At 41.8% G+C, this 22,489-nt stretch overlaps 2 protein-coding genes across 4 annotated transcripts; one reads left to right on the top strand and one right to left on the bottom strand.

The window, feature by feature from the left end:
- The first annotated feature begins 1,011 nt into the window (after nucleotides 1-1,011).
- On the top strand, nucleotides 1,012-14,176 carry fam53b (family with sequence similarity 53 member B). Of its 3 annotated transcripts, none has more exons than XM_051123953.1 (6): nucleotides 1,012-1,337; nucleotides 3,844-3,929; nucleotides 7,282-7,482; nucleotides 8,687-8,741; nucleotides 11,398-12,074; nucleotides 13,562-14,176. In XM_051123953.1, exons 3-6 carry the CDS (start codon nucleotides 7,396-7,398, stop codon nucleotides 13,820-13,822), a joined length of 1,080 nt encoding a protein of 359 aa, XP_050979910.1. In that variant the 5' UTR covers nucleotides 1,012-1,337; nucleotides 3,844-3,929; nucleotides 7,282-7,395; the 3' UTR covers nucleotides 13,823-14,176. The 3 variants fall into 3 exon arrangements, with proteins under 3 accessions (XP_050979910.1, XP_050979909.1, XP_050979908.1); XM_051123952.1 differs by having other exon boundaries at nucleotides 3,759-3,929; XM_051123951.1 differs by lacking the exon at nucleotides 3,844-3,929 and having other exon boundaries at nucleotides 1,013-1,337.
- Nucleotides 14,177-17,417: 3,241 nt separating this feature from the next.
- Nucleotides 17,418-22,357, bottom strand: lhpp (phospholysine phosphohistidine inorganic pyrophosphate phosphatase). Its single transcript, XM_051123954.1, has 7 exons — nucleotides 22,190-22,357; nucleotides 21,493-21,680; nucleotides 21,027-21,180; nucleotides 20,785-20,848; nucleotides 19,601-19,693; nucleotides 19,368-19,459; nucleotides 17,418-18,070 (listed from the first exon to the last, which is right to left on the bottom strand). Exons 1-7 carry the CDS (start codon nucleotides 22,318-22,320, stop codon nucleotides 17,980-17,982), a joined length of 813 nt encoding a protein of 270 aa, XP_050979911.1. The 5' UTR covers nucleotides 22,321-22,357; the 3' UTR covers nucleotides 17,418-17,979.
- Nucleotides 22,358-22,489: the final 132 nt, after the last annotated feature.

The following is a 22,489-nucleotide window of genomic DNA, read 5'->3' as shown; positions in this document are numbered from 1 at the left end:
CCCTCGTGCCAACTAGCCCCGCTCTGATACTGTGCTGTTACTCTGACTCTGTTTAGGAGCCAAGATCAGTATTTGTTTTTCACTGAGAGGAAATTAAATTTCAGCCACACATTGTTTATGTTTATTTAAACATGTCATGTCTAACAAAACATCAGTCATTGCTGCGTTAGATTCTCTTCACCAATATTTTGTCTCAATCACGTTGAATCAATAAATCATATTTATGTAGTATCTAAAGACATTCAGATCCTTTGACACTTCACTCCTTCATGCTGAGCACTTATGAACACATCATGTGCAGCAGTTTTCAGTCGTTCCTGTAGATGGAGTCACAGATCTCAGCAGCTCAGATCACAGTTTCCGGTCCTTCAGGGATGTGGAAGCCTTTTTCCACAACAAACCCAAACCCAGTAACCACACAGGGTGTGGAACTTTCCAAAAACTCAACCAGCTTCACTATCAGTCTCAGACCCCTGAAACAACAGTTAAACTTACATAATAAGCAGGATTTCCCCTTTCATTCCATGTGTTCGTGTGTTTTATTCAGTGGTTTAATGTTTGGAGATGATTGTATTAGAGATGATTCATCAGCAAGAAACACTATTAAGACACCAGATTCTGACACAGGTATCCTCTAATCAACCTGTGATTATCATAACAACCAGGGAAGTGAAAACAGCAAACTCAAAATATGATTAAAAACACTTTCGTGAGTTACAAGGCCTACTCTTTCCTTCATGCATCCGTACATTAAGCAATATCTCTTCATCTTGATTAAAAAGTGAAAGTATATTCTGTGTCTACTGTCAATTTATCAAAGTACTATGCTGTTTTCCATTCTTTCACTAGACAGATGTTACACACTTATTGATTTAGTGTGAACTTGCTGATAAATGAGGTTAATTGAGCCGTTAATCATAGATGAGGCAAACTTTCCGTGTTGTGTCGCGCATTCGGTTGTGATGTGATGCGTTGTGTGATACTGTAAGCGGTGTTGGGCGAGTCCATTCAGACGCGGGGGTGACGCCTCTACATTTCAAACCGAAATATCCATCAGAACCGCGTATATGTTCGTCAGAAATCATAACTGATGTTTTACATGACTATATATCTTCCGCTTTCGCTCAGTTAAAGGTGTTTAGAGTGTGCGTTGTTTGTGTTTTTCTGCTGTGCTGCGGTTCCGCGTCCCCCCGCGGCTGTCTCTGCGTGTGTTCGGGACCGCGCTGGAGCAGCAACGGCGGCGAGATGAGCGGCTGACGCGCGCGGGGATGAAGATGATCTGAACGGCCGTATTTACCGATCCGGCCCGCGCGAGGAGACGCGCCGCTCGCTATCCCGTGAGTATGCAGTGACGATGCGGATCAAACGGCGCTGTATTTCATTATGATTGCCCGGGTTCGCGCGCGTCGCTGTGCGTGAGTGAGTTTCCCGCGACGCTCGCGAACGGTAGTAGCTTTTGTTCCCCGAGCGCACAGAAACTCTCACATGGACACCGAATTAAAGTTGTTCAGAAAGTCCAGCGTTACGAAATATACGTTCCAAAACGCGAAATGACGATTGAAGTTAAAGCAGAAACTGTTTAACTCGAAATGGGAAATGAAAACTGTATCAATAAACTTCACGAGCTGAAAAACGATCTAGTGATGAGTGTTTAGAGTTTTTGCGGTAGTTATTCCGTATTTTTAGAGCATTCAGTACTTTAGAATAATACAGTCTGTGTTTTAGAAATATTTTTGGGTACGCAGTATTTTTTGAGCATTCCATATTTTTGAGAGTATTAGAGTACTTTTGAGTATTAAGTGTTGTAAGAGTATCCCATATTTTGGAATACACTGTATTTTAGGAGCATTCAGTGTTTTAAGAGTAGGCCTATGCGGTATTGTTTGGCCATTCTATTTTTAGCATTTTAGTAGTATTCAGTATGTTAGAGCATGAAGTACTCAGCATTTTACAATACTCAGTATTTTGAGAGTTTGCAGTAATGTCAAGTATAACATATTTGATAGTGTATTTTAAGAGTGTGTATATTTGGGCATTCCATCGTTAGTGTGTATCTATGTAAGTGTACAACGTACTTTGGAGTATTTTTAGTAGTATCCAGTATGTGTTTTGTGTTTTATAGTACTCCGCATTTTACAGTACTCAGTATTTGAAGAGTTTGCAGTATTGTCAAGTATAAACTAAGAGTGTGAAGTGTTAAGAGTATGCCTAGGTTTTTGAGTATGCCGGATTTTAACAGTATGTGGTACTTTAGGGTGTTCTGTATTGTAGCATTTTCAGCATTTATTAGAATACCCGGTATTATCAGAGTATTGGTTATTTTCAGAGTGTGCAGTACTTTAGAATATGCAGTACTTGAGAGCGTTCTATATAGTTGAAGGGCTGTGAGTGTTTTAATATTGCAGTATTGTATACTGTGTGGAGTATTATTTGAGGTAACTTGAGTGCTGAGTGATGATGTGTGAACTAAAGCAGCAGCAGAGTCTAATCAGAATAAGAGCAGCTCTAGAGTGTCTTGCAGATTGTGTTTATCTAGTTATCAGCACAATACCAGCTCGTTAGTTGTGAACAGGCCGTATGCAAATAAAGCATTTTCACTTCTCGCTGATCAGCAGAGAGGAAACTCAGTTACTGCCCAGGTATCTGAAGAATCGTGCTTGTTTTGCGCTCATCTGATGTTTTGCAGTGAAGCGTCGCGACATGCAACGCAGTCTGTTCCTGGGGAAGCCAGTTTTTCGTCCAGCGGCTGACACGAATGCGTGTTTGTTTCTCACCTGCAGCCGTCATTTTCCGCTGAACTGTGCAGCGCCCGCACCGAGCGTTTCACGGTAAACTCCGTTCCCACCAGAGCAGCCGGGCTGAGGTTCACCTCATTGACGAGTGTTGATTGGCCGTGTTTACAGAGCCGTGTTTGTGCGCTTGAGGAGCAGAGCGACATTTCCCAGGGCAAATTCATTTCCTATTGAAGGGAATTGTTTCGGTTAGTGTTTGTAGTGAATAGCTGGGTGTATCTGGGTGATAGACGTCATTTTGTCATTGTTAAACATCAGACGGAGAATGCAGAACAGGTTTTACTGTTCCTTTGACATAAAAGAGGCTGATTTTGACCTTTACCTAGCTGATGGTGTGCACACTTACACGCTTGTTTAAATCCCTTCGTTTATGCGAGCGTATCTGTGCGTTTGTTTCAGACAGATCCGCGCCGAGTGACGTGCCGCTGATCGTTGTCTCGAGGCCTTTGGACTTCAGGCCTCGTGCGATTGCACCTTTGTAGTACTGCAGTTGTGTTTTGATAACTAGGTCACGTAACACATGCGGCCGTAAACGCTTGCACCGCAGTGGAAGTTCCCATAATGAATCACAAGATAGTTTTTATGAGCTCGCTGACTTTCAGTTATTGGCAGTTCCATATTTTTATAGCATGTTGACATCAGGCTCTGAGAGGGAAGTGCTTCATAAGATCATGAATCACCGGAGATTGACCAAGAAATCTTTGACGAGCACTGACCGCACCGATCATCGTGTTAAAGCTGTAGAGCTCAGCTGTGAAATAAGCTTTAAATGGTTCATCCGGCCTTTTGTCGTGCATTGAAGACGGATGAAGAAGGGTGCTCTGACCTCCAAAAATGCCACAAAAAGATCCATATGACTTGTGTCCTATAGTCTTCCCAAATCACATGATGATACAGTGCAGATTTTCATGTGTCATATGTACTGTTGTTTTGATATTTTCTGTTGCTTTTTTTTTTTCTTTTTAGAGCATCCAATCCATTCACCTTCATTCCATGGAAAAGCACGTCATGAACTTTCTGCTAAACTTCTCCTTTTGTGTTTGCAACACAGACATCACACAGTCGTTTTGGTGTGAATTCACCATTTAGAACCAGCGTTATGAGTTGTGAAGTGTATTTCTAAGCACCAGTGTTCAGGTAAGCGTGTGTTTGCGATCAGCGAGCGTCTGTCGGTTTGTGGCGAGCGCATGAATGCTGGCTTTGTGCTTCGCTGCGCCTCTCTGTGCAAATGTGGGTTATTGCCTGGTAACAATTTAACCAGCGCTCTGTTAAACGGTCCGTTTCCAGATGAGTTTACAGTAAAGTAAACTCGTTTTCTGACGCTTCACGTTTGCTGTGAGGTCGAGTGAACGTGAGTTTTTCCCTAATGAGAAGAGACGTCTTGCGTGTCTCTTCTTTGTGTTTATGTTAAACGGTCAGGCAGCTGCGTCCCGTGAAAGCCTGTGTTCGCTGAGCATTCTTTCCCTTTCCTCGTCCTTTACGCTGCCATTGTGTGATCCAGCCGAATGGCTCTGGCAGGTCGCGGGTGTAAACTGAAGTTTGAAACTCTTGGCTCTCATCGCCGTTTGGTCGGAGTTCATTTCTCCATGTGTTTCACAATTGGACCTGTGATGTTTCTGTTGCCACAGAGCTGACCGACCTCGTATACGGCCCGCGCCTCTCCCGCTAGTTTAGTTTGATTTGGCCCGAAGCGCGAGGAGCGTCAGCTTGCAGCGAGCTCACATGACTAATTGATTGGCCCTGAAACCCTGGCCGCGAGCGACGCCGGGCAGGTGCTGAATGGAGCGCTGCAGTTCTGCCCTTTTCTGGAGGGGTTTTTCTATTCACGCTTTTGCTTTTCAGAAAATTTATGCTCAGAATGAGCTGGCGGCCGAGCGAGCTCTGGGAATGCGTGTAACGTTAGACCTCGTGGGTGTGTTCAGCAGCAGAAAGTTCACCCAAAACACACTCTGAAAGGACTGTGTTCCTCCTGCGTCGGCCCACAACGCTCTGTGTTTTTATAGTGATAAACTTTCCTGGATCTCTGGGTCTTTCCCACACCGCCAGTGCTGTGAAAGGAGCTTTATTTTGTGAGTGTCTTGTCATGTTTTTGGGCCGTTTTTATCCAGCGTGTTTCTCTGAAGCTCTGTCACTATAATTTGCATGAGAGGAAAGTCATTAACGTGCCAGAAACAAGTTGTCAACGGGAGAACGATGCCTGCGGCTCACACACACTGTCAGAGAGGAACCTGACATGTTTTTCCTCATGTGAATTCAGTGCACACAAGTCTTTAAAACGGAATAATTCAGATCAAATTTGCACCATTAATGTACATGCATGTAGATGTTTCCAGCATTGTTCTCTCAGAGGATGATGATGATGATGATGATGATGTGAATGTGTCTGTTCCTCATGTGAGTGGATGAGTTCCGTTCCGTTCCGTCTCATGTTTGTGTTACGGAGGAAATGTGCCGCTCCACTGATTGGTCTGAAATGTCTCTAAACGTCGAGTCACGTATCCGCCGGGCTGAGGTCAGTCTCGCCCTTCAGATAGAGCTTATCGCCAGCTGAGCGTCCCGTGAGTGTGGAGATATCAGACACCCGGCATCACCACAAGCTGCTCGTGTGTGCCGCCACACGCTCTCGTTAAACACGCAACATGCTTCTCTGTTTACTCGGCGGCTCAGACGCCGGCCTGAACGAGAGGAGAAATTTATATCAGACGTGTTTGATGTAAGGGGGGATTCAGACTATAACACCACTGTTATGTTTCTAAATTCTTGTTACTGATAAAATCAGGGTTATTTTTTCCCAAATTACATTTTATTTTTATTCCAGAGTTGTATGTTGTGTGTTATCTTTTTGGATTCCAATTTGAATAAATTATATATGAATCAAAATCCAAATGAATTAATTAAAAATCATGTTACAATTCATAGAACTTTAACAAGTTAGTAATTTATTAAAATTTTGGCAGTAAATAGATAGTTTTAAATTTTCCTAAATTCTATTTTGTTTATTTATTTATTTATTTTCCCCCAAATTCTGTTTTGATTGTTTTAATTTTCCTGGATTTTGGTTATTATGATTTAATACATATTTGACATACTGTCAAAGATCAGTTATATAGTTAAACTCACACCTCGTATCTGCTTTTATTTTCAGCTCAGATCTGTTTTACAGTAGTCAGCATTTGAAGTGGATCAAAACCTTTCATCAAAGTTGTCTTAAAACCAAAACAATACCCATTCTTGTATTAGGACAACTTTGAACTTGTTTGATTTACTTCAAATGTTGACTAGTATATATTTTTTTCTTTTAATATTTTTCTTCCCGAGTTGTATGTTGTGTGTTAATTTTTTATTTTTTATTCCAATTTGAATTATTTAATTATGTATGAATCATCAAAAAGCATGTCAAATTCATAAAAAGTTCATAAGAGGTTATTACAATTTTATTTATTTAAAATTTTGTAAATAGAGCCCTCAGCCCTTTATTTTCCTAAATTCTGTTTATTTATTTATTTATTTTTGCTTCACCTAAATTCTGTTTTGTTTGTTTTAATTTTTCTAGATTTTGTGTATTATGATGTAATACATATTAATCATCAAAAGTTCTAGTAATCAAATTAATAACTAGCCAGTTGTGTTCCTATGAATTATAACATTTCACAGTTTTATTAATTCACTTTTATCTGTTTTTAATTGCTTTAATTGTTATTGACCATAATAAAAGCCGGAGATAAGTTGAGCGTTGAGGCCTGGACGCGTGTGTCGCTCTCCATGCTGTCAGAGATCAGTTATATAGTTAAACTTGCACCTAGTATTGCAACATTTTCATGCTAAAAATAGAGCATACATAAAATGCTCTTTGTAGAATTGTAGCTTGTCCTGCTGTCAGATCCATAACTAGATCACAGAGACTTGAGGAGCTCTGTTCAGAAGTGTAAGAATCTAGTGATCTGATCATCAGCTCTGAGTGTTTAGACACTTTGAGATGTTGTGGCTGATGTTCCTGAATTGCTGTAAAGCTCTAAACGCACATCTGGCTCCCATCAGCGGCTCTAGAGTCACAGTTCCTCGAGGAGCGAGGCAGCGGTGTGTTTTGATAACCGTGAGGTCACGCTTATTTTCGGCTTGTCCTGGAGGAAGAGATCACGTGACCTCGGCTCCGGACGCGAGTCTGCAGGGTTCTGTTCATTTATAATGGTTTTATTCATGCACACCGCTCGATTTAGGTTAGGATTGTTTTTCACACTCGCGTATCTAACATAAAGCATACAGGACAAGCATATTGTAGGCTGCTATAAAAATATCAATCTGACTTTCTTGCTGAAAGATAAACAAAAGTTGGAAACTTTGTAATCCATCAAGAGTGTATTGTTCCCTGAAGATGATTCTGCTTCATCCAAAGATGTTTTTGTAGTGAATGTGGCATGTGTGACGGTTGAACACTGTGATTGATGATTGGCTGATTGGCTGACGGGTTCCTGTCCTGTTCTGTGTCCAGGCTGAAGAGCGCTCGGTACAGACGTGGGAGTGATCGGATCGGATCGGATCAGCGCTGCACTTGAATGATGAGCTTCACTAGATCTGTCCTGCACTGGAATGGACTGTGGCAAACATGTGTGTTGCCATGGTAATTATTCACACTAAAACACTGGAAAAGAAGGCGGTCGATGATGTAACATCCACGGAGTCTCTGCCGCTGGTAAGACACGACGGCGCTTCACGTTAGACAGACGTCAGGCGTCATGCATAATTTACTCTGTAATTATCAATGATGAGCTCAGGATGATTTCAGACACGCTGCTCCAGTTCCAAGTACATGAAGTGTGATCAGATTCACGACAGTCAAGTTTGTAATAATTCTCATTAGCTCATTCGCAACAGTAACTTTTAGGGCTGTAGATTTAACCTGTGCGATTCGTAAAAAGTGTTAAAAAGATTAAGGCATTTAACGCAGACCTGTCATCTTATAGTGATGCAATGTCTGTGATGAAGCCTATTAAAATGCAGTTACATGATCCTAAAATTCAAGATATGAGGGCAAAACATTCCTCTCTATCATATTTGTATCATATGATATAGGTTAGCAATATCTCACCGGCAGGAGTGTTGTTTTCCCCAGTATCTGCACCACTGCTAATGTGATTTTGATTTTATACAACAGTTCACAAAACATCAGTTTCATATTGTACTACAATTTAGGCACAGAATTGTCCCTTTTACTTCATTTTGCAAGATCTGTGAATGAATCCACAGGTTTGAACAAATTGAGTGAGTCGATGATTCATAAAGACACTTGTTTCAGAATGAACCAGCCGTTCGAGTGAATCGATTGAATAAGTGACTAAATGACTCACTCATTAAGATGACGTTTCATATTTAGAGTATCATTTCATTAAAAAAAACCTCATATTTTCAGGATTCATGATTCATCATTCTCTATGCCATTCTGAATCAAAATATTTCTAATGCCATTTTTGTGATGTCTATTCAATGGTTTTCTCATTTAACACAATAATGACTTTAAATGATCTATTGAGGGGTAATTTCATGTTGATGTGCGTGCAATTTATTGATCAGCTTCGGTTCATGTAATTAAATTTGAATTCCCTGACAGCCCTACTAATGTTATGATTTGTAGCAATCACTCCATTTTCTGTACACACACCCTGTTGTTGTGAAGTTGTACTCGAGCGTTTGGTTCCGCGTGTTTGAGTTGATCAGACTGATAATCTGTGAGACGTAGGATCCTCCCTGCACATGTGCGCTCTAGTGCGCTTTAGTTGTGGTTTACATAATGTGCACTAGTCAGAACGCTCACTGAGGGGTTTCCTGTCCCCGCCGTCGATGGGCGCACGCTTGCGTCGGTCTGGATGCTCCTCTGATCCGTCTGTGTGTTTCTACAGCATGAGCCGCCGACCATGAGCCAGGGGACGGCCCTCTTCTCCTGCGGAATCATGGGTAAGTGCAAATACACCGCTAAGTTGACTTCATAGCAGTAAAACATCTTTCTGTTCTGCATTTGCCCCTTCACTGATTGGATCAGCGTATCTTCACCTCCACGAAAGAGGGAAATAGAAACATCTGCTCAGTGATTGTCTGATACCCATGAGGCCTAGTTTTAGACGCCACAGGTGCGAGCGTCTCAGAGCTGAACGTCAGCAGCCCCGTGTTTGTTCTGATACCGTTTGTCTCCAGAACAACTCCTCTCAGAAAACAGAGGTAGTAAAATAATGGAGCTAGTCTTTGACTGGAATAAACAGAGTTGACTGATCAATAGGGTTTTGTGCTGCGTCAGATCGATGGCATATAACGCTGGCCCACAGCGGTGTGCGCTGGTTAGGCTGTCTTTGTTTTGCGGTGTGCCCACGGCCAAAGCATTTTTGCTTTTGACTTGAGAAAAATGCCCCTCCGCAACCAGACATGCTGCTGTTCTGATCCGCTGGGTGTGAACCTGAGCCACACGCTGCCATCTGAAGGGACCCCCTACGGGGAGAAAATGGTTCAAGGTCCCCCACATAATTTTAATGCTGGTGATTAAGCATTTGCTCACCCTTAGATGCCATTAGAACTTACATTTTTGCAGATTATTTTATTTTCTGTTTGCATTTAATGTTTTTTTCTGTTTTTAGTGGTTATATGTAATTAAAAATAATTTAAAAGCATGTCTAATCAATTGCATTGATAAAACTTTAAGAACTTAATATTTCATTACATTTTTTACAGTAATATGGCAATATGAAATGTTTTATTTTTTACAGAAATTCTGTGTTGTCCGTTTTAATTTTTCTGGATTTATGCAATAATACAAATTTATTATCAAAAACAGTGGTGGTCAAAATATTAACAATTTATTCTTTTAAAATGCAATCAAATAAATGTAACCATTCATTTTAAATTTAAAATGTATTATTATTATTACTTCTTCTACTACTTTGAGAATTACTTTCTGCTGTGCAACAGTAATATATTTTTGTCACAATTTCAAGTTAAACCGAATTTATACTTTGATGGGTTGTCCTGAAGACCTTTGAGTTTCTGTGTGTATAAAATATGATGATAGTTTTGATAGTAAGTATATAGTATAGTGTGTGAGTATGTAGTATAGAGTGACTATATAGTACAGATTGTGAGCATATAATATAGAGTATGTAGTGTGACTGTATAATACAGAGTTTGAGTATATAGTATGCAGTTGGAGTATATAATATAGGGGGTATATAGCATAGTGTGAGTATGTAGTATAGGAGGTATATTGTATAGAGTGTGAGCATGTAGTATAGAATGTATATAGCATAGGGAGAGTATGTAGTATAGAGTGAGAGTATGTGGTATTGAGTGTAGTATAGAGGTATATAGCATAGTGCAAGTACGTAATGTAGTCTGAGCATATAGTATTGAGTATGTTGTATAAAGGGTATATATCATATTGTGAGTATGTATATCGTGTATATAGCATAGTGTCAGTACACAGTATAGAGTGTGAGTATGTAGTATTGAGTGTATATATAGCATAGGGTGAGCATGTAGTATAAAAAGTATAAAAAGCTGGCAAAAGTATGTAGTATAGAGGGTATACAGTAGTCAACATTTGAAGTGGATCAGAACCTTTCATCAAAGCTGTCCTAAAACCAGTACAATACCTGTTCTTGTCTTAGGACAACTCTGATAAACTTTTTTGATCCACTTCAAATGTTGGCTACTGTATAGCAAAGAGTGTGGGCATGTAGTATAGAGTGTGAATATACAGATATACATGTTTCTCATGTTCTCAGGTTGCACATCATTCTGAAAAACTCCATGATTTATCGCACTGCTGGCGATGTGTTTCTACAGTAGTTGGTCAGCGGTCTCGTGGGGTGTGAGTGATTTCACATTAAGTGCGAGTAACCAAAACATGCTCTCGACACACAGATGTTCAGCCGACTGGCAGCCTGCCACCAATCAGAAGGCTCTATTTCTGGCTCTTTGTTTCTCAGCACAGCTGTGTTGTTTGTGAACGTCTACAGGCTCTTCCTGTGAACTCGACCCTCCTGCTTCTCTTTTGTTCGCCTCTGCTGTGTTAAAGAAGCGTCTCGACTAGAGCTTAATACATTTTCTTCGATCAGATCTGAGTTTTATGCTGGGGTTTTGACCCTCGTTCATAGGAAGTAGTAAATCATTATCTGATCGCTTAAAGCTCCTTCACACACTTGAACCTCCTCCAGATGTACTGCAGCTTCAAAAACGCACTTAATTGTGTTTTTGTGATTTGCTTACATGTTCATTTTATATGTCGTCCTGCAGATGGACTGCACGATTTTGGGAAAAATCTGAATTTTTCTTATACAAATTGCAGCTGTAATTTAAAATGTACAATTAAAATGAAAATACAATTTACAATACAATTGTAAAAATACGTTCTTCATTTTCAAGCACTAAACTATCAAACTTGTTGGAAGTGCAGCATTTCTCTTTTCTTTCTTATTACAGGTTTGTGAAGGTGTTTGTTGCATGTTAAAGCATCTCAAACTGTAACGAAACAACAAATGTATTTAACTGTAATGAAACACAGCAGATGTATTTAACTTCGGTTCATCACGTCTCCGATTCTCACGGCAGTTGTTGTGTGTTGTAGAGTCTGGACGCTGGCCGGAGGTCGGCGGGGTGCGTGGCGTCCAGCAGCGGCCCGTGGGCTCCAGTCTGGAGAGCCTGTGGGACAGCGTGCGAGAGACGTGCTCCGCTCGCGAGGCGGGCGCCGCCAGCGGCGGCATCAGCGGTCTGCTGCGCGACCTGAGTCTGAGCGAAGCTTCTCCCGGCAGCGCCGCGCCGCCCAGCAAACGCCAGTGCCGCTCGCTGTCCTGCTCCGACGAGCTGGGCTGTCGCTCCTCGTGGCGGCCGCAAGGATCGCGCGTGTGGACGTCCGTGGAGAAGCGCCGCTGTCACAGCGGGGGAAGCGTTCAGCGCGGGGCCTTCGCTCCATCCGGGTTTCCCGCCATGCAGCGCAGCTCCAGCTTCAGCCTGCCGACGCGCACCGATCTGCCGGAGCCTTTCGGCCACGGCTTCCCTTTCGCCGCCTTCTCCGCGTCCCCGCAGACTCCACAGGCTCTCTACCTCTCGCACGAACAGATCTGCCCCGCCGAGTCCAGCTCGCCCGACTCCACCCCGGAGATGGAGCGTCGCCGCAGTCAGGGACTCGCCCGCAGCCGCTCGCAGCCCTGCGTCCACAACGACAAGAAGACCGGCGTGAAGCGGAGGAGACCGGCGGACTCTCACAAACACAGGCCTTCACTGGACCTGCTCAAGATGACACAGGTCAGTCACACCCGCGTGTGTGTGTTCCTAAATGAATACTGCAATCATTGGGTTTCCACTAGATGAGGACATGAGTCTGTTTCAGTCTTAATCACTGTTGTATTAGGGTGCTTTCACACCTGCCACTTTGTTTCGGAATATGTGAACATGGCATTCGCACTTGGATCCGTGCCAAAACAATCGGTCCAAAATCACCTGAACGAGGTGGTCTCGGCTCGATTGAAACGAACTCTGGAGCGCTTCGGTTGTAGTGAGAAAGCAATCCGATCCAACGGACCACTGAACCAGGCTATATCACAGCGTATAATGGGTAATTACAGTTCGGTGAACAGCGGTAGCTTTGTTGTTTTGCTGATACCGCTTAAAATGAACCTGTGAGTGTCTGTGTGTGGGCACATCTTCGCCATTCACATTTTCATTGCTCTCTTTGTAGTAGGTGTATTTTAAAAATGTGTTCTTCTAAGCTCTTGCTCAAAATGACAAATTAATACAATGACAGCTACAAAAAAATGCAACAGTAAGCCAGCAAAGCTGTTTTTGCACACTTGTATTATCACATTTGGCCGATTTAGAAACTTTGCCGTGTGAAAGCGAACCACACCAAGAATAAAAACACCATTGTAGTCATTTTAATCCCTGTTTCGAAACAAAGCAATCGATCTACAGGTGTGAAAGCACCCTTAAACCCCATACTAACTCTCCAGTGATGTTCTCTGATCAACTGCACGTCTGTAGTCGCTGATCACCTTGTTAAGGTCAGAGGTCATCTGGTTAACACACTGATTCCAGGAACGAGAACTGAACCATTACATGAGCACAGCCCTCACTGTGTCTGTGTTTATTGTTTGCTGTAGACACACACACACAATGTTGATCATTGTGTCAGTGGAAAAACGGCTCCATTTACAAATTAAATATTCTGTTTCTATGGTAAAGAAGCCTGATGTAATGAATAAGAGCTGGTCAGTTAGTTGTCATTAGTGAAATATCAGACAATATGATCAACAGAACAAATCCATCGAGACATATTTAAGTTTGGCTTCAAACGTCAGAATGAGAGTCAAAACAGCTGATAAAAACATCAGAGTAATCCACACCACTCCAGTTAACACTTGGAGAAGACAAAAGCTGAAACAAATCATTCATCATTAAGACATTTTAAACGAAAATCTGAGGCCATAATTCATAATAACGCTTCCTTCGGTGAAAAAGTGGTCTGGTCTGAATCAAGAGAGAAATCTGCACAGACCAAGCACCGTTTACAAGCCAAAACAGCTCTAAACAAATATGTGGCTGGATTTTGATGTGAGAGACAACATGAGATGGACTTTTCACTGGAGGAAGTGTTATTATGGATTATGGACTTTAGCTGGAAAAAGCCAGAAGTTTGATGTTGACGTCATTCCTGTACTTTAGACGGCATTAAAAACCGTCTTGGTCGAGCGGTAACTCGCTGCAGCTGACGCCACGTGTGTGTTTGTCCGCAGAAGCTGCAGGACTTTCACAGTCTCAGCTGTCCAGGATTCACTGGAGACGAGCAGACGCTCCACGACGAGGGTAACGTCACGCCCGACCGGCACCAGACCAAAGAGGACGCCGTCATCCACCAATCAGAGGCCAGCTGGCCGGCGGGGCGGGGCGGAGGGAAGGAGCGTGAGTGTCTGTGGGCGGGGCTCTGCAGCCGGAGGGGGCGGGACTCGTTCCAGCTGGGCGGAGAACTGGACATCGAGCAGATCGAGAGGAACTGAGATGATTCCCAGCATTCCCGTTGGATTATTACGGACGAGCGCTTCAGTAAGTGGACGCGGGACACACGTAATCGACTCAGGGTGAAGAACGCGTGAGAACGCGCATGCGTTTAGATTAGCAGGAACAATTAGAGCCGACGTGAGAAACGCTCGTGCTCTCACACACACACACACACACACACACACACTCGTGTTAAAGGGCTTCAGATGTATAACAGTAGTAATATCAGGTAATTGAGTTCCTCACTGGTGAAAAAAGCTATTAGATCTATTTTTGTCTTTTTACGTTGAATAACTACAGAAGTAAATGTACTTATTTCTCTATGAATAAACAGCATTTTAATGTGTTTGTAAGAGCGCCGTGCGTGACTGATTCTTACGTGAAATAAACTAGAATGACATTTTCCACTGGGCATGTGACATTATTTTCCTGACAATGAAGCAAATGAGTATAATGGGAATAAATCTCATTACAGTAATGCTGAAGTGCTGTTTGATAGACTGCGCTTTATTCAAGCTCAGTTTATTAAAAAAAGTCAGAAGTGTCAGTGATGATGGTGATTTTCATCACTGTATTACATTAATGTGCTTAATTAGCATGAAAATAATGTCACAATAATGATAATAATGGAAATGATCTCGGGCTTTGCTTTTATGCTCACTTTAATTTCTGCTTTTATTGGGGTGAAAGATTATCTGTATATTCATGAGATGCACTTTATGAAAATGCCAGACCTTCACACACACACACACACACACACACACACTTGCTGTATTTTAGGAATATGAACCAGAACTGAAAGTCAGATCACACAAGCAGCACACATACAGTCACACACACTGAGAGGGCAGCCATTTCCTGTTGAGATGAGAGCACTTCCTCTGAGAGTGTCTCACTGAGGTTCTGTAGACTGGTATGATGATCACGTGACATCACGCCATCCTCTGAGTAATGGCAGAGACGAGATCTAAAACACAATAAGGTCCTAATGTCGTTTACTGCACAGCAAGCCGCTCTGATCTTAACAGGAAATACAGATCAAACACACAGGAAGTTCATTCCTCACACTGTATTTAACAAGGTCTCTTTCTTTCGTTGTAGTTGTACAGTCTGAGACCTGTCTGTCACAGCTTGTGTGTGTGTGTGTGTGTGAATGCCCGTCTGGTCACTCCTCATTTCCTGTCCAGCAGGACGTGTGTCCGTATGTTTGATCACGACATCATTTCCATTTGTGACTGTTATTGAAGCGGTGATCTGATGAAATGTTCCAGAATGCAGTGCTGTGTCAGTGTGATCTGCGTCAGCAGCTCTTATTTCACTCATTAACTGTCAACACTAGATCTGCACGTCTGCTTCATCTCAAACCCTGAACCTGCAGCTCAGTCCAGATCAGGATTCTGTGCTTCTCCACAAACCCATCCAGTGTCTCATATAAAGCCCCTTTCACACACACAGTCTTTACTGGTAAATTATCAGTATTAAATTACTGTTAAGAGATTGTGTGTGTGTGTGTGTGAACAGGACTTTTTCAAAAATACCAGTAAATCTGTTCTGCCAATAAACCGGAATGAGAAGTTGTAACATTACCAGTAAATTAGCGCCAATGTGCTCTTTGTGAACACAGAATGAAGATCGCCGGTATGAGCATGTAGAACGCGCTGATGAATAAAGTCTTTGATCCAGATTGGTCAATCGTAGCCGTCTTATGGAGATGATGTGATCACTCTGAGCTGTTTACAGAGCTCTGCTGCTTTTTTCTTTTTTCATTGGTTTTTCTATGTAAACTGTGTAAGCTTTGTCGAAATGTTGCGCTCGAGACCCGGCCTTCTGTTCCATTCATCAGGGCTGCGGCTCTGCACTTGGATACTTCTGCTCGTGTCTCGTTTACGGGAGCAAAAACGTGCTCTGTTTGATCGTCCCCTTATGCCCGTCACTCAGATGTGTCAACTCAACGCTGTCCAATTTGACAGATAGTGAAAGTAAAGTGCTTCTACTCATGTGGGTGAAAGAAGACAGCGATGTGGCTTTTAAAGAGAGTTTGTGATGACTGACATCACAGAATTTACAGCATTTTGGTGCTGTTGTGTGACCGCTGTGTTGCCAGTAAAAAGCCAGAACGCCGTTGTCTGTGTGAACAGCATGTTTGCGTATTCACCGGTTCAGTCATACTGGTAATTTTATGGCAATTTACCAGGAATGCTGTGTGAAAGGGACTATAGTTGTGTCCCATATGACGCTCTATGCGCACTAGTGTCTCGTCTATGAGCTTTGTAAGGTTAATTTGTCATCCGAGTGCAATTATTAATTAATAATGACTTTAAAAGTTGCTTTCTCAAAGCATTTTACAGCAAAGACAAACAACTAAATTAATCAGTGATCAAGTAAAAGCTACCCTGAAGTCAAATGTTTTTGTGCACTTTGTGTCTTTTGTGTTTTCACTACTAACACTGTGTGTACCAAAATGGCTGTAGAGTAGTGTGTAAATATATGAATGAACAGACGCGTACTACAGTTGTGCTCATGTGTTAAAACCACAGTGCTCAAGGTAAAAGAAGTTCACCTTGTGTCTCAAGACCTTGAGGTTTTATCATTCATTTCCTGCGTCTCAAGTTTTTAAATGCACAAACATGTTCTGTGTGAACGGCCCCTAATAACAGACCTCAGCGTCACAGCATGTGTGATTTCTGACAGGAATGAAAACGAGGCTGCTGATCTTCAACGACCAGAACTTTCAGTTGATTAAAAACAGCTGTGAAAGTTGAGTTTTGTGATCCAAGGCCTTCGTAGCCTCATTTTCATGCTAAATTCAATAAGCCGTCCACCCTGACTGAATGAGTCGTGACCGCAGATGAGTTTGGCGCTGAGAAGCGTGACGTTCACTTGAGTGTGTGCGTAAACGTAAACGTGTTTGAACTCTCTGGGACTGCAGTTTGGGTCAATAATCTGATTTGCATATTAAACCAAAAAAACTGCAAAAATCAGAACAAGAAAAACTTTGTCTTGAGCTCGTCAGGCCAAATGTAATGTAACATGGATGAATGACTGCTGTTAGATTGTTTATTATTATTATTATTTATTATTTATTAGACCTGTTTATTTCACTGTAGCCTCCTGTGTGAGGGTTAAAAGTCATTTAGATGACCAGATATGATAGCAAATGACCGTGGAGAATCTGAGGAGTCTGCTGTGTTAGAATTAAAGTGTCTGTTTCACATCAGGATCAGAAGCTCCAGCAGCAGCGTTTGCTCTTTATTCAGCTTCATCTGGAGTGAGACGGAGCAGCGTGTTGTGAAATGAGCGCAGATGAGAAACACAAAGGCGTCTGTGTGCGTTGACCTCTGCTCCACTTCCACAACAGATCTGCGTGATGATGTTTGTTCTGCGGCGTTTCATGTCTGCCAGCAAACATCAACATCACGCAGATTTCCAGCTATTGTCCTGAACGAAGCTCACACTCCACGTGAAGCAGAATCACCGGAGCTCGGCAAACATCACATGATCTTCTGCGTGAAGAGAACCAGATACGCAGATTCGTTTTGCATCGTGACGTTAGTTTAGTGACACTTAAGGCGCATGTATTTATCAGCAAATTCGTGAATGCGAAAATAATGTTTTATTCAACATGATGTTTGTTGAGCTGAATGTCGATTTAAAACAATCACTGTGTGAAAACAGGAGGATTATCATTCATGGAGATACACAAATATTACATAACTGTCCTAAAAAGACTATTTTCATAACATTTAAAGCCTTTGTGTATAATGCTTTGTAAAAGTGGTTTCGATGCATTAATTCTGCTCTGTAATGCATTGTATGATCGCTTAATTGTAACCACAGTTATAGTACAATAAAACACTTCATCTATTTACTGTTACACCTTTGTAAAGTATAATGCATTAAAACACATGCCAAACCTTTGAATATTATAATGCATTTAACTTTGCTTAAAATTACTTATGAAAAGATACAATGCATTGTAATTACATTATGAATACTTTTATAATGCATTAAACATAAAGGCTCCAAGTCAAGTGTTATTGACTATATTATTTACATATTTATTATTCATCTGGCTATCACAGTTTTCTTCATGACTCAGTGCAGCTTCATCAGTGTGATCCTACAGTACTTCATCAATTACTAGTGTCATTCCTGATCAGTGATTGGTCAGTATGGCGTCCGCGGCGGCGGCGAGGTCGTCCACGTAAGCGTCGGCTCTCACGCTCGGGTGCTGCTCGTCGCTCGGCCTGCGGGACAGAAAACACTAATCAGAGACGCGCTGCAGGTAATCAACAGTTCCTCTGAGTTCTGCCGCTCTGACGGACAGCAGCGCGGTGAGTGTGAGGTCAAAGGTCATCTGGAGTTTGACCAATCACAGGTTGACGAGGGGGTGGAGCTTTTTGATGTATCAAATCTTTAACTGATGACGTGAGCAGCAGTTCCAGCTCGTTTATTTTGGTGTATGTAGTTTACAGTGCGTGATGCGAGGGAATGAAGCGTTGGAGGCCTGACGTTTCTGTCGTGGCGTGTTTAGATGTTTACAGTCAGGATCTGATTGTGGCGGACCAACAGGAAAGACGGACTCATTTGCGGCGGTGGGCGGCTGATGGATGTGATCTGAGAAAAACCGGTCGCACCGCTGAATTAAAGACGCATCACCGCAGACTAGTTTCTGCCTGGTTGTCCAGTACAAATATCTGAATTCATAAATCACCACACATTTGTTTTGTTTTCTGAGAAACTGATCCAAACGAAGAACGTGAAGATCGGCCAGCGGGTCAGAAGATCAAATGAATTCAAAGGAAACGGGTTTATTTAGTGACGTCACTCAAATCCCTGGATCGTCTGATAACGGCTGCCGGTCGTGGGAGTTTGTTTCTTCGTTAGTTTCATCCAATCAGAACACGCGGGCGGCTGCGGATGCCTAATGATGCGTGACGCTGCCGTCAAACTCACTTCCTCAGAGTTGTTGATGTTTACACACTGAGTATCTGCTACAAACATGAATCATTCACATGACCTATGGAAGGGGAGGGGCTTACAGAGGGTTCAGATGATCTGATTGGAGGAGGAGCACTGAGCGGATAGAGTGTGACATCACATGTTCAATTCCTCAAAAGAAGCTGCTCAACATTACCAGACTGACTGACAGAAGACTACTCCAACTTTAGAAAATATAACATGGTACACGCAAACTACTGTGTTTTGTATTTTTGATTAATAGCATAATTATTAATCACAATATGAATTAATATAAGTTATATTATTTATTACTATTTAATAATTATTTACTTATAAATAAATAATTCATTTTTATATTTATTTTTTGTCAGTCTTGGATTTGATCTGATGCTGATTTGTTGTTTGCTTCTTGTTGAAAACGGTCGTTTTGTTGTTGATTTATATCTTGTGCTTTCTGTAAGTGCCACAATCACGAAGCAGCTGCAAACACTGGACAGCAGCGCCACCTGCTGCTCACACACGGCTCATGCATGTAACTAATTCAGCTTGATTTCTATTGTGACTTTCAACACACACACTGACCTGTATTTGCCGGTTCTGACCTGAAGACCCTTCATCCCGCAGCACTGAGCTCCGCCCACATCATTGACCAGATCATCACCGATCATCACAACCTGATACACACACACAACAACAACAACAACATGGTAAAACACGGTAAACAGTCTTCCATCTGCATTTGCATCTGAATACACCAACAAATCAACAGATATTGAATGTGTGTGTGTGTGTGTGTGTGTGTGTGTGTGTGTGACCTCATGCGGCTGGAGCTTCATGTCATTGAGGACTGTCTGGAAGAACTTAGCTGATGGTTTTCCCACCACCTCGGCTTGGACGTCACACGCGTACTGAACAACACAACACAACACAACACAGGTGCATCATGGGAATGAACTGTGCTGATTAGACAGGCTGCTGGGAAATATTCCTGTGTGTTCATGTGCTGATCACATGTCGCTTCACTTCATTCCAGTCTTATTTTAGTATCACTGCAGTGCTGTCAGTGTTGGGGAAAGTTACTTTTAAAAGTAATGCATTACAATTTTGCGTTACTCCCCGAAAAAGTAACTAATTACATTACTTTTCATGGACAGTAATGCGTCACACTACTTTTGCATTACTTTTTAAATCTGGGCAGGGCTTGCTTCTTTGTTTTTAATATAAAACAATTCTAGTGTAAAAGCCCTTTTACATCAAAAGTGAAATTAATTCATCTCAGGCTGAGAGAAAAGTACATCTAAAGTAATTTTTGCTTATTAGTACAGCTGAATTGCATCATCGAAGGTCAGCAGCAAAGACACTGGTTAATAAAATGGGATTAAATGCATAAAGGATATTTGTTTTATTTAACATATTTAATTATTGCAGGTTTGCGTCATATTCTGAGTTTGCATTTCACTGTTTTTGTTCGTTTTGAGGAATACTGAATCTGTTTTTTGTGAGTGAGATGAATTAATGCATGTTCACATTTAGTCTAGAATACAGTAACGTTATGTTTACTCCTAATTTCCCAACAGGAGACTTGTCAATCAATAAATGGGGAAAAAAGTAACTCGGATATTTTCTTAGAAATTAAATGCGATACTTTACTAGTTACTTGAAAAAAGTAATATTATTACATAACTCACATTACTTGTAATGCCTTACCCCCAACACTGCAGTGCTATTATAGTTTTTATTGTTTAGAATTCTCATGGTTTATTTCTAATATCAGTTCAAATTTTTAGTAATTCTGTTCTTGCTGTTTTCATTAGTTTTCATTTTTATTTGAATTTTATTTTTCTTGCAAGTATTTGAAATAGTTAAAAAAAATAAAGTTATTTTTATTTCAAGCAAAACAAACATATATGGTTGTAGTTGACTGTAATAACTGCTTCATTCAACCATCAGATCAGGTGAGAGCAAATATCACACGTGACCTTTGACCTGCTGCATTCACCTCCAGCGCTTTCATGAACACGCCCACATCCAGCTTCAGACCGTCCGTCTCCTTATAGTAGCGTCTGCAGAGAAACATGACACATTTCAGACACGCAGCACTTATTCATATATTTATCTGGAAACGTGTCTGTGTCCAAAACGCCGCAGTCTGACCTCTGACCTCTCAAACGCACTTACAGTGCATCATGTCTCTAGCACTACACAGGAACCCGTTTGAAAGCAGTCAGATGTGTTTCTCACCCTTGACCCAGAGAGAAGAGCAGCGGTTTCTCCAGGCCAATCAGAACGCGGAAGGCTTCATTCAGGTTCTTGTAGGAGAAATTATCCGCCGCGTCTCCGATGACGACACAGTTTGGAGAACTCACGTCCACGCCGTCAAACTCCGGGATCAGATCTGAGATCACACACGTGCGTGTCACGGGTCTGTCATCGTTCACTCGTGTGTGTGTGTGTGTGTGTGTACTTGTTTTTGCTACATTGTGGGGACCAAATGAAATTTTTGACATTGTTAAAAAATGATTAAAAATAGTAAATGATGTTTATCTGAAAGTGTAACGATGCAAACATGTTTTCTGTGAGGGCTAGGTTTAGGGTTAGGGTTGGGTTAGGGGATAGACAATATCGTTTGGTCAGTATAAAATCTATAGAAGTCTATGGAAAGTCCCCACAATTCACAAAAACAAACGTACGTGTGTGTGTGTAGTACCGTCGTACACCAGCAGGTGAGGCCGCAGTCCTCTCTCTCTGAGGATGTGAATGAGGGCCGGCGCTGGTGAGAACACGTGACTCACACTGATGTCGAAGCCCATCTTATGCAGCTTCTGCACGAACCTCTCACGCGTGTTCTGAGTCTCATTAGTGCAGAAACGCACCGTCAGACCCGAATCTATCAGCCTAACAAACACATCACACTATCAATACTACTCATACTGCACAACATATACTGCATACTTAGTGTTTATGTGGGGGTTGTTTGATTTATTTACTTATTTGTCTGGTCAAATAATGCTTCAAGAATGATTACAGCCAACATTAGTTTCATTCAACACACTGAAAACTGCAGGACACTCAGTACAGATTAGCATACTAAATCCCATCATGTCACATATTAAATAAAGATATGGCAGAAATCATGAGGATTGTATCCGAATTCAGCCAGTGGATGTACTGCAGGTTTTGGCTAATGTAGTACGCGTACTAAGAGTTTGCATACTATGAACAGTACGAAGAGAGAGAACTAGTCTAAGTATGGTAGTATGCTATTTCCATTCGATCTGTCATGCAAAACTCTTGTCAATACATGGTTAGCTGTATTCCAAAGTCATATTATTATGCAACACTAAGAAAGTGTCCTGCAGTAATTCATGAAGAGTTTATTTTGTAATTCGCGCGGTAGTTCTCACCTCCGCACCGCGTCTACAGATCCGTGTATCGCTTGTCCTCCTCCCTCTCCGCTGTCATACAGAACTCCGCAACAGTCTAAGATCACTCCTTTCACACTCTTCAGCCACTCCATACTGCTGCCTGCAGCCATGCTGCTGACGCGTCTGCGCACGCGCGAAACAGGGGCTTCTGGGAAATGAAGTACTGCCGCTTAACACTAGAAGCGCACGTAGACACGGCTGACCAAAGAAGGAAAAAACACACAAGGATGTTTTACGTATGTTTCTTGGTGATAATAATAATAATAATAATAATAAATT

This window comes from Labeo rohita, chromosome 12 (assembly GCF_022985175.1).
Source record: "Labeo rohita strain BAU-BD-2019 chromosome 12, IGBB_LRoh.1.0, whole genome shotgun sequence".
NCBI lineage: Eukaryota > Metazoa > Chordata > Actinopteri > Cypriniformes > Cyprinidae > Labeo > Labeo rohita.
Note: the sequence above shows the minus strand (reverse complement) of the source record. Positions and strands in the feature narration are given on the sequence as shown.

What these genes read in the sequence shown, in the direction of transcription:
- fam53b (XM_051123953.1), top strand. Translation starts at nt 7,396, where the DNA reads ATGTGTGTTGCCATGGTAATTATTCACACTAAAACACTGGAAAAGAAG. An exon ending in CCACGGAGTCTCTGCCGCTG is followed by an intron (nt 7,483 to 8,686) that starts GTAAGACACGAC and finishes GTGTTTCTACAG; the next exon opens with CATGAGCCGCCGACCATGAG. An exon ending in ACCTGCTCAAGATGACACAG is followed by an intron (nt 12,075 to 13,561) that starts GTCAGTCACACC and finishes GTTTGTCCGCAG; the next exon opens with AAGCTGCAGGACTTTCACAG.
- lhpp (XM_051123954.1), bottom strand. Translation starts at nt 22,320, where the DNA reads ATGGCTGCAGGCAGCAGTATGGAGTGGCTGAAGAGTGTGAAAGGAGTG. An exon ending in CTCTTCTCTCTGGGTCAAGG is followed by an intron (nt 20,849 to 21,026) that starts GTGAGAAACACA and finishes GTTTCTCTGCAG; the next exon opens with ACGCTACTATAAGGAGACGG. An exon ending in TGAAGCTCCAGCCGCATGAG is followed by an intron (nt 19,460 to 19,600) that starts GTCACACACACA and finishes TGTGTGTATCAG; the next exon opens with GTTGTGATGATCGGTGATGA.